The sequence below is a fragment of the Olea europaea genome, unplaced genomic scaffold (genome assembly GCF_002742605.1).
Source record: "Olea europaea var. sylvestris unplaced genomic scaffold, O_europaea_v1 scaffold6, whole genome shotgun sequence".
NCBI lineage: Eukaryota > Viridiplantae > Streptophyta > Magnoliopsida > Lamiales > Oleaceae > Olea > Olea europaea.
The window spans coordinates 2,357,119-2,370,562 of NW_019264345.1; the positions used below are offsets into that span (position 1 = coordinate 2,357,119).

Sequence of the window (13,444 nt, forward strand, 5' to 3'; positions counted from 1 at the left end):
CAAATCTTCTCTTGTGCAAAATGTCAGGTTAAATTCGTCCTGCATAATGAGGATATTATCTTCTTTTTTCCATGGTCTTGAGTCTCAGATTTCTCCAGCAACAATACTAAGGAACATGATATACACTAGATTTAGGCATTTATTTCCATAATCATGTTACACACTTGAGCTTTCAAGCAATCTATTCTACCAAGTGGTAGTTTGCTAGTGCAAGATAACTGGTGAAAAGTCAAATTTTATTACTGCAATACATTCTATCCTAATCAGTGAAGGCCTGAAGGATGTTATATTTCACTCAAACATATAATGCTTATCCACAGCTTCCGCCACATCCCAAGTACAGCTCATTCCCTTGGGGAATTCGACCAAGTCACCCACACCAAATACGACTGCCTCGTCAGATCCATCAGGGTGAACCTTCACCTTTCCCTTCAACAGGTAGCATGTTTCTTTAGACGAGTAAGTCCATGGGAATTTGCTTGGAGGACATCCCCACCTACATTAATGTCACAATAAACTGGCATCAAAATTGTTCACTATCTAATATCCATGTATTAGAAAAACAGACATTGTATCACAAACAGCTAGGTGAAACGACATTGGCCTCTAGAGATGTTCAAACTAACATCTACCTCTAATTTGTAAGATGTCTTGATTACACTTGTTGTGGTTACCCAATTAAGCAAGACTAGGCTGAAAATTCAACTTTATGGGGTGAACATAACAAGCTGATGCAACCAAATTATTGCAGCTAAGATGCAGGTACTAGATTAAACATGTATATACTAGTGTATTTGTCAACATGACCGGCATCCTATTGTTAAAAATAACACTTCATAACACCTAGGCACAGATAGGAGTTTTGGTTTTAAAAATCATGTGTCAGATAAGGCTTTATCGAGTTAGTATTACATGCACTACTATAATTGTCAAAGAAATCTACCTGAAACATCTATGTTATCTAACGTAGTAGATAGTGGCTGATTGTTTAAATTGTGCGAAGCAAACATTACAACAATCTAAACAACCAATGAAAACCATTTTCCTCAGGGATGCACATGTGAATATATTACTGCCTTTCCTTTTTTTCTTTGTGTGTGTCTCTAACATATAAAATTATTAAGATTTCAATGAACTTCCCAGCATGCATATCCAGTCACTCCTCTACCACCATCCCAACTAAAGTTGCTAGAATCACTCACCATCTATAATTTCTGAGTTTGCTCGCCCATACCACATTGTGAACAATTAGCAATCGAGATTGTCAATTTTGAAAACCAGAAGCTTCAAAGCTATAAATGTCAGACTTATCCACAGAATTGATGAAGTGTCTTTGTCAATGGATTGTGACTGATAGGTTGCACACAATAATTTTGAGTAGGAAGGTTACTTGATGAGTTAAATCTCAAATAGTGGATATTTATGGGTGCCAGATTTCCCACTATTTGATGTGCAGCAACACAACAATGGTTCTACGGCAAAGAATCTTTATAGCCCTCACTACAACCCGGAAATAAGGCATAAGCAGAGCAAAGAGTCAACTGCACCCTATACCCTAATGTATATGAGAATGTGTGCAAGATGCACTTCCCACATGATTGTACAGTAGGTGCCCTCATCTGTAGGCTTTAAAGCCTTCTCCCTAGAAATAGTTACCCATTTCGAGAAGGAATTGCCATTAGACTTTCGAGTGATCGTACCATAGTTTATAGAGAAATGTTTTTTATTCATGGAAGAACTGGGCGTTTTATTTTCCGTATTTCTATCTATTATTTTGGAGATTTATAATTCTTCCCACACCAAATTTCATGTAAGTGTTAAGTGTTATTCTCTAAGTCCCAATCAATCTTGGACATCAATACTTTTAATGTATAATTGATGCAATTTTATGATAAATCTATTATTTAATTAATATTCAATTAAATTAAAAACAAGAGTCGGTAGATTCAAATCTTGATAATTTGTAAATTACAAGGAGTTGTGATTGTGAGATAGAAATCATATATGATTAAATCTTAAATCTTTCGTGGTCGTAAGTAATAATTAGATACAGATATCGTTATTACGGATAGACCATCACGTGTGGCATCTCTTACTAATGAAGTAAGTAGTTGATCTCACAAGTTAAAATGTGGTGACACTTAAATGAACACGTGAATGTTTTGTTTTAGAATAAAATAAAACGTTCAATAATGGAATTGATCCTTAAACTTGTTTTAGAACAAAACAAAACGTTCGATAGTGGAATTGGTCATTTGACTTGATGTCGTCATAGTGCCTTGTATGAGGACAATCATGCTTTGACGGTGTAGAATGTTGCTCTGCCAAGGGCCGCTAATACGACATCGTTTGGGTATATCAAGAATCATATGAAAGTTGTGAATGACCAATACAGGATTCGTCACTCTTAGATAGTATAAAATTATGATCTGCATGTTATTCAATTAAGTCAATAACGAAATCCTTGGTCAAAGTATACTCAGAAGTCGAAAAGGAGTTTTCAACTTAAATGGACTTAATAGTGGAATGAAGATATGATCGATGATCGGAATTGACACACTTTCATATCTCGTAATTGATTAGATCATACTGACGAAAGGATTATAATTTCACCGTAAACAAATAAGTTTGAATTGTCATACTACGTGACATTTTTCGTCATATTTATTACTCTGACACATTGTTAGATGTCTTTCTGGAACACCGAGTGTGAATTGGTGATAAATTAAAAGAGTGTTAATTTATCAATTTTGATTAGATCAAAATAATATTTCACGTCCTTGGCATCGTGATCGGAAACCTAATGAGTCACACACACAAAAGGAGAACTGAAAGATTGTGATTTACCAATTAGTTAATTTAATAAGGGTTGGATAAATTAATTAATTTGGTTACTTATTTATAGGCCCGAATTAATTAATCGGATTAATTAATTCATGAATCGGATTTAATTAAATGAATTAATTAAATATTGGACCATGTCAAACCAAGCCTGTTTAGGCTTATATATATAAGCAACTAATCTTTACAGTTTAGTAGAGATTTTCATTCTTGCTAGTACAGAGAAGAAAACCCTAGTTCCTACAATTTTGTTCTCTGTGTGGATCTCCATTGGAGAGTGGACAATTGGACAGCTGTGGGTGGCGAATCAAGATCGTTGGAACGAAAGAATAGCAAAAGAGTTTGCAAAATCAAAGAAATGTACAATTTCTATCTAAACACAAAGAGATCATTTGTGGGAATTGAAAATTGTTTTATTTTCCGCTACGCATGATAAGTAGATTCCCAACAACAACTGTGGCTTTTCATGAATGCTTTCATTTTGGTGAAGGGGCCAAAATCCATAGCTAGTAGAAGAGATACAATCAACCTCTTTATCACGAGCAGGATTGGGAATCCGCACAAGAACTATTTGCTTTGGTGTTACTTTCCAGGATCCCTTATGGGATAGTCCATCCCATACCATTCTATACATATACACATCTTGGTATGATATTTGCTCTCTCCAAAAACATAAAAGCCTAAACTTTCTCATTATGTTGCAATGCAGCGGCATTGGAGGACAAACTAGATGAATCTGGTGCACCAGCAACTAGCAGCACAACAAGGACCGAACTTTCTGCTTTCTAATTCCTTGGTAGCTGGTTTTTAATAACTTCTAATTTTTTGTCGTTTAGTTTGTTCCTTCTTTTATTTCTTTAATTAGTAATTGTCGGGTAGGTTTTATTTCATACAAAAGACTGCAAGTGAGGGGAATGAACGTTGAAGCAGAATTTGACAGCTAGAGCTTATGCCTAATCTTTATTAATATGTTCAATTGCTGAAAAATGGAGTATAGATAGCTTGGTGCTTCCTTCTATTTGTCTCGGAATTGATTGGATATTCCGCTGCACCATGTACCTTTACCAATTGAAGGAAAACAGGAAAAATAAGAATGGCCAACACACACCAATAGCAACAACAAGAGTCCTCCAGCCTACTCGTGAAGCAATAGAAGGTCACAAATAATACCATAAAATCCATATTGTATATACCGTAGGAGCGTTAAAAATTCATAAAAGAAAGCCATAAAATCTTATTGAACGCCAAACAGAACGTAGCAGCGAGGGACAACCCGCCCATACAGCCAGCGGGGAGGATGGCACTAGTGGCAAAGACCGTCTGGTGAAAACGCCGCAGGCGCGAATCCGGGGCATAATAATAATAATAATACATACATACATACATACATACATACATATATATATCCTCTTACAATTTCAATTGATAAATAAGAAGACCCACAGTAAAAAAGCATAGGAGAAACGTTGAGAGAGAGAGAAGACAGTTACTTGGGCCAAGATCGGACGCCGAGCTCAGAGAGCTTGGATTCCGGAGGGTTTTTGATGACTTTGATACCCGATTTCTCCATTATTATGCTCTCGCTTTCGGCTCTTATTTTTGCACACCTGATAAACCTGTTCTTCTGATGCTTATATTTTTTGCTGGTGATTTGGATAATGAGCCCACCACCAAATGTCTGGGTGCGATTTCATAGCTACTATTAACCCTAGGAGCATAGGCTATTAAAACACTAGCATTGCCACTTACAAAGGTCGTCATTTTCGAATTTAAGAATTTAATTGAACCAATATAGCAACTAGCCAACTACTAATAGTATTGTGATTTATGGATTGCAGTTTGGACGAAATCTTAGAGATTGGTCCCTGTATCTTCTTGTCTCATTATTATCCATTCTCACACCACACATCTCCAAAGGTTTTTTTTTCTTTTTTTTTTTTTTCAAGTGCGAATGAGAGATATTAGAGCTCTACAAACAATACCAAACTAGATAAGTGCTCAGTAAGAAAAAGAAAGGAAGCTTATGGCAGTGAAGATGGTGAAGTTGCGTGTGTAAATGGAGAAAATAGGGATGGTTACGTGAAGTTAAAAAGACATGATCGGGTGGAGATCTACAGTACTTTTACTCCTTCCCCAAAGGGACCCTCCTCCATGGTTATTACATCACCAAGCTGTTCCAACCCTTCCTCTGGTTATTACATCACTTGGCTGCTCCAACCAGGAATCGAACTCCCCACACTTGGTTCCAGAGCCCCCCAATGTGATTGTTCCGCCAACTTGGATGTGCCCTGGGGGGCTAAACTGTGTAGGGTAAACTTTTTAAAGTGACTGGCCCCACCGCACTGCGGCCCCATACTCCAGAAACCCCACCTCCGGCCTGGCCCTACGGGTTAGTATACACCGCTTGGCCCTACACGTATGGAGGGATTTTTTGGAGAGGCACAGTACCACCATGCTGGTAAGAGGACTCGAACACGGAACCTCAGCCGGCAATGCCAATGCCCTTACCACTAGAGCAAATAGACATCGGCCACACATCTCCAAAGGTTGCTTTCACTTGGAGTGTGTTTGATAACAAAAGTGGAAAAGGTAAACAAATTCCATGTAAGTTGAAAAAATAAAAATCAATAAAACTATAAGAATTTCATTTCCATGGAATTAGCTAAAAACATGTATTAAGTGTTTTTATTTTGAAATTCAAACTTCATTTTCACTTTCGTATCAAATAGTCAAAGTAGAAAACGAATTCCTCGGACGTGACATTTTTCATGGAATTCGACGCTATCAAATGGACCCTTAATTCTTACGATTAGTTTGGAAAACGTTCCACCACACAATATTGTTGGGAAATGGTTGTTTTAGCATACTTCTTGATTTTGGAATATAAAAGTAAATTTGTGTCATTCAAGAGAACATCGATATCGTATATATACTAAAAATGATTATGGAGTAAATGAGAAGTTAAAACTCAAAGTACACCAATTGCAATTTAGTGATAATCATCAAAACAAGTTTCAATTTCGTAGAATAGAAGCTTGATGCTCAACTCGTTACTAATTCCACCATTGTATCATAGGAAACAAATGCTCAAATAAACTTCAACCACCTACATTGAGGTGTCGAATCTATTTTGAGGTTACTTTATTTTCACAGGCCTCGATTTCTTCATTCTATCTCTAATGATAATTTCTTTTTCTGCAGATTTTTTTCCAATTAACACTTCATTTTCTATTCGGTTATATTTGTGTGTGTATTATGGATTACATCTTAAAATAAATTATATAGATCGAACAAGTGATAAAAATAATTAGAAATTTATAATTTATTTGGTGTTTTAGAGATGGCAATTGAATCAACTCATGTTGTGGCTAGGGAAACAAGACTCTCTCGATTGTTGTGTATACTAAAAATCAGATTGTGGATCAATTCCCAAGTCTTGATCAACCCAAACTGTGACTAGCACTACTGTGACAGTTCTTATAACTCATAGAAAAAAGTCGAAAAAAGTGTTGAATTTTTGGATGTAGCAGCAAAATTTGTCAATTTATCTTACCACCTTGAATCTCGCAAGATTCTTGATTTAGGATGCTCTAAAGCCGAATGATGGTGAGCATGATATACAAGTTATCAGTGCAATTAATGTTTGGAAATAGATTCTCTGACTTGTATGCTAAAAAGTACTCAAATCTTCCAAAAACAACGAACTTTAAAAGTTTTAATTGCAAGTGTTCCATATAATAGTTCTAATTAAAGTAAAATAAAAAGATGATGAGTTATCATCCGTATAGTTATTACTTCATTACTTATGTGATACATCTACTCTACTAGGTAATACGCATCAATTATTGACTATGTTTCAATAGATTGATGTGTTGGTTGAATTTGGGAAAAAGCCAACCATTGAAACTCAGAGCAGGAAGAGCCGAGGAGGTATTCCAGTTGGTGATAGTATTGAGTAGGTTACAAGAAATATTGCTAAGGTTCATGAAAATGCAGCCCTTCCTTTTCTTGGTATAGGAATGCAGGGGCGGACCCACTGCTGGACTTTCTCAAGCAACTCCCAATTCTCACGAGACCCACCCAATATTCAAAACGGCACCCAATTCCCAAGCAACTCCCAATTCTCACGTGACCCACCCAATTCCCAGCGAACTCCCAATTCCATTAATTAACAAACATTTAAAATTGAAATAGAAAAAAAAGGCGTAAACCCATTAACTCATTATGAACCAAATAGCAAAGTGCAAACACCAAAGTTTGAAAAGAAAACCGTTCATCTGCGGACTGCCATTCTGCCTTGCGCCACTGGTTGCCAACAATTGAAATTTGAAAAAAAAAAAAAAATTCGTGTCCCACTAACTCAAAATTTCGACGTCCGCCACTGTAGGAATGTATGTATTTACTGAAATATAATTTTGTGTTTGTTTGTATGTATCCATGATTGAATGAACTATGTATATACTATTACTATATATACAGGCATGTTATCCATATCTAAGCACCACCATCTGCCACCTCATCAAGTGCAGGCAATCAAACACAGCATGATCTTACGCATCTTCTATTGAGACCAATGAATAAGAGGCTGACTTGGCATGTCTACGTCCACGGATTCAAGCTTTTAGTGTAATTCAACTCCCTCCCTCAATTCTCATCCCACAAAGCTGAAAGAAATCAACAATGGCTTCTCTTGGTGTTTCTGATATGCTGGGTAACCCCGTTAACTTCACTGTGGCTTCCAGGTCTGCTCCTACACGTCCCGCCACCACTTTCAAAACCGTTGCACTTTTCTCCAAGAAGCCTGCACCACCTCCAAAGGCTAAGCCTGCTGCTGTATCACCTGTCAATGAGGAGCTCGCCAAGTGGTATGGTAAGCATCCAGCTTCACTTGATATCGCTTCATGGATGCTAATTTATTATCTCAGTTTTCAACTTCAAATTTACCTACTTTCGTTTCAGGACCGGACAGAAGAATTTTCTTGCCCGAGGGCCTTCTGGATAGATCAGAAATCCCCGAGTACCTCACCGGAGAAGTTCCTGGAGAGTTAGTTTTCTAGTTCTTGCTATAAATAAATCAGACGAATCATGACTCAACTTAAGAACATTAATATGTTTGGCCTTTTGTCAATATGCAGCTATGGTTATGATCCCTTTGGCCTCAGCAAGAAACCTGAGGACTTCGCAAAGTAAGTGAATCAACTTCCTAATCGTCTTATGTATGGAGTGAAATTAATTGTGTTTTGATGCAGATATCAAGCATATGAGCTGATTCATGCTAGATGGGCTATGCTTGGTGCTGCTGGATTTATCATCCCAGAAGCATTCAACAAATTTGGAGCTAACTGTGGCCCTGAAGCTGTTTGGTTCAAGGTACCTATTATCTATCGACTCCTCGGACCTTTTCATTTTTGTCATATCTTCTTCTTCTGCATCGTGATTATAGTTATCCATTTACACAGACTGGAGCCCTACTTCTTGATGGGAATACATTAAATTACTTTGGAAAGAACATTCCCATTAACCTCATTGTTGCTGTGGTTGCCGAGATTGTACTAGTTGGAGGTGCAGAGTATTACAGAATTATTAATGGCTTGGTATGTTCCAACATTTTTTAATGTGATTTATCTTGGCATTGGCTAACATAATCATATAATCAAATATTTTCCGAATTGGGATTTGATTTGTGTAGGATCTGGAGGACAAACTTCACCCAGGTGGTCCATTCGATCCTCTGGGTCTTGCCAAGGATCCCGACCAGGCTGCATTATTGAAGGTGAAGGAGATCAAGAATGGTCGACTAGCCATGTTCTCAATGCTTGGTTTCTTCATCCAGGCATATGTGACCGGACAGGGTCCCATTGACAATCTTGCAGCACACTTGAGCGATCCTTTCGGCAACAACTTGCTCACTGTTATTGCAGGAACTGCAGAAAGAGCTCCCACTCTGTAATTCCCATACACATGTAATTTGCTGATTGATGCCGAACATTGTATAAATCACTTCGACAATTTTCAAGGTCGTTAACAGTAATTGCAACGGGGAACCTTTTTAATTCACTCCTCGAGCTCTTGCTTCAACATTTAAAAAACAGTTTAAACTTTTAAATAAAATGGTTAACATGAAATGTCCCACAAAACATTTGGTTCCAAATCTTAACTCCTATCCGCTATGAAGATTGTGCACATGCTGGAGTGTTCAACAAAATATAACCTCGATTTACACTTGAAGAGTGTGATTAATTAAGCAAGCACCATATATACAAGACCGTAGTAGGGAAAAACATTGTGTATACACACATTGAGATATTATCTATCGACTCCTCGGACCTTTTCATTTTTGTCATATCTTCTTCTTCTGCATCGTGATTATAGTTATCCATTTACACAGACTGGAGCCCTACTTCTTGATGGGAATACATTAAATTACTTTGGAAAGAACATTCCCATTAACCTCATTGTTGCTGTGGTTGCCGAGATTGTACTAGTTGGAGGTGCAGAGTATTACAGAATTATTAATGGCTTGGTATGTTCCAACATTTTTTAATGTGATTTATCTTGGCATTGGCTAACATAATCATATAATCAAATATTTTCCGAATTGGGATTTGATTTGTGTAGGATCTGGAGGACAAACTTCACCCAGGTGGTCCATTCGATCCTCTGGGTCTTGCCAAGGATCCCGACCAGGCTGCATTATTGAAGGTGAAGGAGATCAAGAATGGTCGACTAGCCATGTTCTCAATGCTTGGTTTCTTCATCCAGGCATATGTGACCGGACAGGGTCCCATTGACAATCTTGCAGCACACTTGAGCGATCCTTTCGGCAACAACTTGCTCACTGTTATTGCAGGAACTGCAGAAAGAGCTCCCACTCTGTAATTCCCATACACATGTAATTTGCTGATTGATGCCGAACATTGTATAAATCACTTCGACAATTTTCAAGGTCGTTAACAGTAATTGCAACGGGGAACCTTTTTAATTCACTCCTCGAGCTCTTGCTTCAACATTTAAAAAACAGTTTAAACTTTTAAATAAAATGGTTAACATGAAATGTCCCACAAAACATTTGGTTCCAAATCTTAACTCCTATCCGCTATGAAGATTGTGCACATGCTGGAGTGTTCAACAAAATATAACCTCGATTTACACTTGAAGAGTGTGATTAATTAAGCAAGCACCATATATACAAGACCGTAGTAGGGAAAAACATTGTGTATACACACATTGAGATGTTAAATGAAGACTTCTTGCCACAAACTCAAAGCTTGCCTAGAGTGTTGAACAAAATATAGATTTCATTTACACTTGAAGAGCATGTCTTCAACATGATTCAAAATAATACAATGTAATCTACAGACCTTTTTGTCATGGGTCCAATCAACTTTAGACATAAATACTTTTGATATATAATTAATACAATTTAATGGTAGATCTATTATTTAATTAATAAAAAATTAAATTAAATAATAGAGTCTGTAGATTCAAATCTTCGTAATTTGTTAATCACAAGGAGTTGTAATTGTGATATACAAGTTACATATAATTGAATCTTAAATCGTCCGTGGTCGTAAGTAATAACGAGATACGAATATCGTTATTATGGATAGACCATCATGTGTGGCATTTCTTACTTGTGAAGCAAAAAGCTGATCTCACAAGCTAAAGTGTGGTAACACTTAAATGAACACGTGGATGTTTTGTAATAAAACAAAACATTGGAGACCCGCTGAGAGATTCCACATGGATAACTATCTGAGTATCAGTGGTTAATCTCTAATGTTTAATAGTGGGATTGGTCATTTTGACTTGAGGTCGTTATAGTACCTTATATGAGGACGGTTATGCTTTGACGGTGTTGGATGTTGCTCTGCCAAGGGCCACTAATACAGCATCGTTCAGGTATGTCAAGAATCATATGAAGGTTGTGAATGACCAATAGAGGATTCATCACTCTTAAATAGTAGGAGATTATGATCTGCGTTTCATTCAATTAAGTCAATAACGAAATCCAAGGTGTACTCATAAGTCGAAAAAGAGTTTTCCACTTATATTGACTTAATAGTGGAATGAAAAATATGATTAATATTCGGGATTGACACACTTCCATATCTCGTAATTGATCGAATCATATTGACGAAGGGATTATAGTTTTACGGTAAACGAACAAGTTTGATTTTATTATACCACATGACATTCCATGTCACATGTATTGCCCCGACACATTGTTAGATGTCAATCTAGGACGGCGAATATAAATTGATGATAAATTAAAAGGGTGTTTTAATTTATCAATTTTGATTAGATCAAAATAATATTTCATGTCGTTAGGTATCGTGATTGAGAACCTGATGGGTCGCATACAAAAGAGAATTGGAAGATTGCATTTGTCAATTAATTAATTTGACAATTGTTGGATAAATTAGTTAATTTGATTGGTTATTTATAGGCCCGAATTAATTGATTGGATTAATTGATTCACGAACCAAATTTAATTAAATGGATTAATTAAATATTGGACCGAACCAGGTCAGGCCCGTTTGGGCTTATATAAATATATGGCTAGGGTTTTCAATCAAAATAGTTTTAATAATTTCTTGCTAGCACAAGAGAAGAAAATCCTGGTAGCTGCAATATGTTCTGTGTGGATCACCGTTGGAGGTTGGACAATTGGACAGCTATGGGTGGCGAATCAAGATTGCTGGAACGAAAAAAATAGCAAAAAAGTTTGTAGATCTGGAAAAGGTACAATCTTTTCACAATTTCTATCTAAACACAAAGAGATTCCTGGTGGGAATCAAAATATGTTTTAATTTTTCGCTGTGCGTGTTAAGCAGATTCCCAACACTTTTATCTTTATGCAACAAGAAAGACAGACTGCAATGATAGTAAAAAAAGAAACGAAGAGGCTTTAATGATGATGAAGTCTTTTACATTATAAGGAAAGGAATCACCACAACATAATAATCCATCTCTCTATATATAAGATCTTAACAAGGTATTTACATTGAAGATTGGGGAGTGAATCCCAAGAATTGAAGATTTCAGACCAGTTTTGCATTTTTGCACGAAGTGCATATTTTCCCAACCAAATTTCACTACAAGATATTGACAAAATGTAACTTTTGCTATATCAAGGGACATCAAAACGTAAGATGATCTTTCAAGACCTGCCTGCCAAGATCAAATGCCCCACTTTTCTGAACATGTGAAACTCTGAACTCCCCAAACAAACTAACAAATGAACATGTGAAACTCTTAACTCACCAAACAAAGAAAAACATATTGCATTAGTCTGGATCACAGAACTAGATGTCTTTCTACTAAGAGCATAAGCAACTACATTGGCTTTCCCAGGATGATAATCAATCTTGCAATCATAATCTTTTACGACTCTAACCATCTTCTTTGCCTCAAGTTGAACTCTTTCTTATCGAAAATATACTTGAAGTTTTTATGATCGGTCTGACATCTCTCGCCATACAAGTAATATCTCCATATCTTTAAGGCTAGATCAGTTGAAGCTAGCTCTAAGTCAGGTGTAGGATAACTCGGTTCATGTTTCTTCAACCATCTGGAAGCATATGCTTTAACCTGTCCATTCTACATCAAAACACAACCAAGACTCTAGCATGAAGCATCACTATATATCACAAAATCTTTACCTGGAGATGGAAGGGTGAGAACTGGAGTTGAAACTAATCAATTCTTCAGTTCTAGAATTTTTTTTAATAATCTTCATTCCAAACAAATTTAGCATTCTTTCTAGTCAAACAAGTCAAAAGGAGAGCAATTGCAGAAAATCAATGTGATCCAAGAATCGAGCCCTGAAAAAGACCCGTTGATTATCAGAGGACCAATGACGCATTCGAGGGAAAAGCAGGTCAATTAAGCGATGGATTTACTTGTGTAATCAACCATTGATAGAGCATCAATCATAGCGTGAAAAAAGCAAGTTTCATGTTGGGGTCGAGAGTCGAAACCATTTGGATCAACATGATACAAGCAACCGAAGTTAGGAACATGGCACACCACTATGCGACTGCACAATGTTAACCATTATACGACCTATCGAGACCAGAAGAGGGCCAGCCAATTAGCCTATGCGACCGCACGCAATTACACATTGCGGAGTTTTGCTAGAATTCTATATTTAATTAAATGCTTACCTCATTTAGGAGATTATGCACGAAATTACCTAGATTCTGAGGACTAGTATAAATACTCTTATTATTTTCATTGTAAAAAAAAAAAAAACATTTGACATATTGATTAATTGAAAGGTTTTAATTACTTTCGCTTTGTTCTTCCAATTGAACAACTTTCGAACTTATTATGATCTAATTCTTGTGGCGTTCAAATCAACCCTGTGAGGTTCCATACTTTTGCGTAATCAAGAGGTCCGCACATCATCGGCGATTCGGGTTGCTTGATTTCAGATTTATCGAATTCGAATCCATAACCTTGCTTTGGCTTTCTTAGGAAGATTTCCATCTTGTTCGTGAGTTCCGTAGCATTTGCCTACTCGGGTTCTCATCAGAAGGTCAATATTTGGCTGAATTATTTACATACCCGTGGTAATAAATATGTAACAATTGTAAAA

General features: G+C 36.7%; 3 protein-coding genes across 3 annotated transcripts; 2 read left to right on the forward strand and 1 right to left on the reverse strand.

Moving 5' to 3' along the window:
- Positions 1-107: 107 nt before the first annotated feature.
- Positions 108-4,736, reverse strand: LOC111389540. Its single transcript, XM_023014468.1, has 2 exons — positions 4,332-4,736; positions 108-496 (listed from the first exon to the last, which is right to left on the reverse strand). Exons 1-2 carry the CDS (start codon positions 4,409-4,411, stop codon positions 292-294), a joined length of 285 nt encoding a protein of 94 aa, XP_022870236.1. The 5' UTR covers positions 4,412-4,736; the 3' UTR covers positions 108-291.
- A 2,722-nt stretch (positions 4,737-7,458) lies between these two features.
- On the forward strand, positions 7,459-8,898 carry LOC111389544 (chlorophyll a-b binding protein CP26, chloroplastic-like). Its single transcript, XM_023014472.1, has 6 exons — positions 7,459-7,711; positions 7,801-7,885; positions 7,977-8,027; positions 8,091-8,211; positions 8,301-8,435; positions 8,531-8,898. The coding sequence occupies exons 1-6, from the start codon at positions 7,522-7,524 to the stop codon at positions 8,789-8,791; spliced, it is 843 nt and encodes a 280-aa protein (XP_022870240.1). The 5' UTR covers positions 7,459-7,521; the 3' UTR covers positions 8,792-8,898.
- Positions 8,899-9,010: 112 nt separating this feature from the next.
- LOC111389529 (chlorophyll a-b binding protein CP26, chloroplastic-like) lies at positions 9,011-9,827 on the forward strand. Its single transcript, XM_023014462.1, has 3 exons — positions 9,011-9,033; positions 9,145-9,364; positions 9,460-9,827. Exons 1-3 carry the CDS (start codon positions 9,011-9,013, stop codon positions 9,718-9,720), a joined length of 504 nt encoding a protein of 167 aa, XP_022870230.1. The 3' UTR covers positions 9,721-9,827.
- The last annotated feature ends 3,617 nt before the right edge of the window (positions 9,828-13,444 follow it).

What these genes read in the sequence shown, in the direction of transcription:
- LOC111389540 (XM_023014468.1), bottom strand. Translation starts at nt 4,411, where the DNA reads ATGGAGAAATCGGGTATCAAAGTCATCAAAAACCCTCCGGAATCCAAG. An exon ending in GGCGTCCGATCTTGGCCCAA is followed by an intron (nt 497 to 4,331) that starts GTAACTGTCTTC and finishes ACATTAATGTAG; the next exon opens with GTGGGGATGTCCTCCAAGCA.
- LOC111389544 (XM_023014472.1), top strand. Translation starts at nt 7,522, where the DNA reads ATGGCTTCTCTTGGTGTTTCTGATATGCTGGGTAACCCCGTTAACTTC. An exon ending in GGAGCTCGCCAAGTGGTATG is followed by an intron (nt 7,712 to 7,800) that starts GTAAGCATCCAG and finishes CTTTCGTTTCAG; the next exon opens with GACCGGACAGAAGAATTTTC. An exon ending in ACAGAATTATTAATGGCTTG is followed by an intron (nt 8,436 to 8,530) that starts GTATGTTCCAAC and finishes TGATTTGTGTAG; the next exon opens with GATCTGGAGGACAAACTTCA.
- LOC111389529 (XM_023014462.1), top strand. Translation starts at nt 9,011, where the DNA reads ATGAAGATTGTGCACATGCTGGA. An exon ending in AAGATTGTGCACATGCTGGA is followed by an intron (nt 9,034 to 9,144) that starts GTGTTCAACAAA and finishes ACACACATTGAG; the next exon opens with ATATTATCTATCGACTCCTC. An exon ending in ACAGAATTATTAATGGCTTG is followed by an intron (nt 9,365 to 9,459) that starts GTATGTTCCAAC and finishes TGATTTGTGTAG; the next exon opens with GATCTGGAGGACAAACTTCA.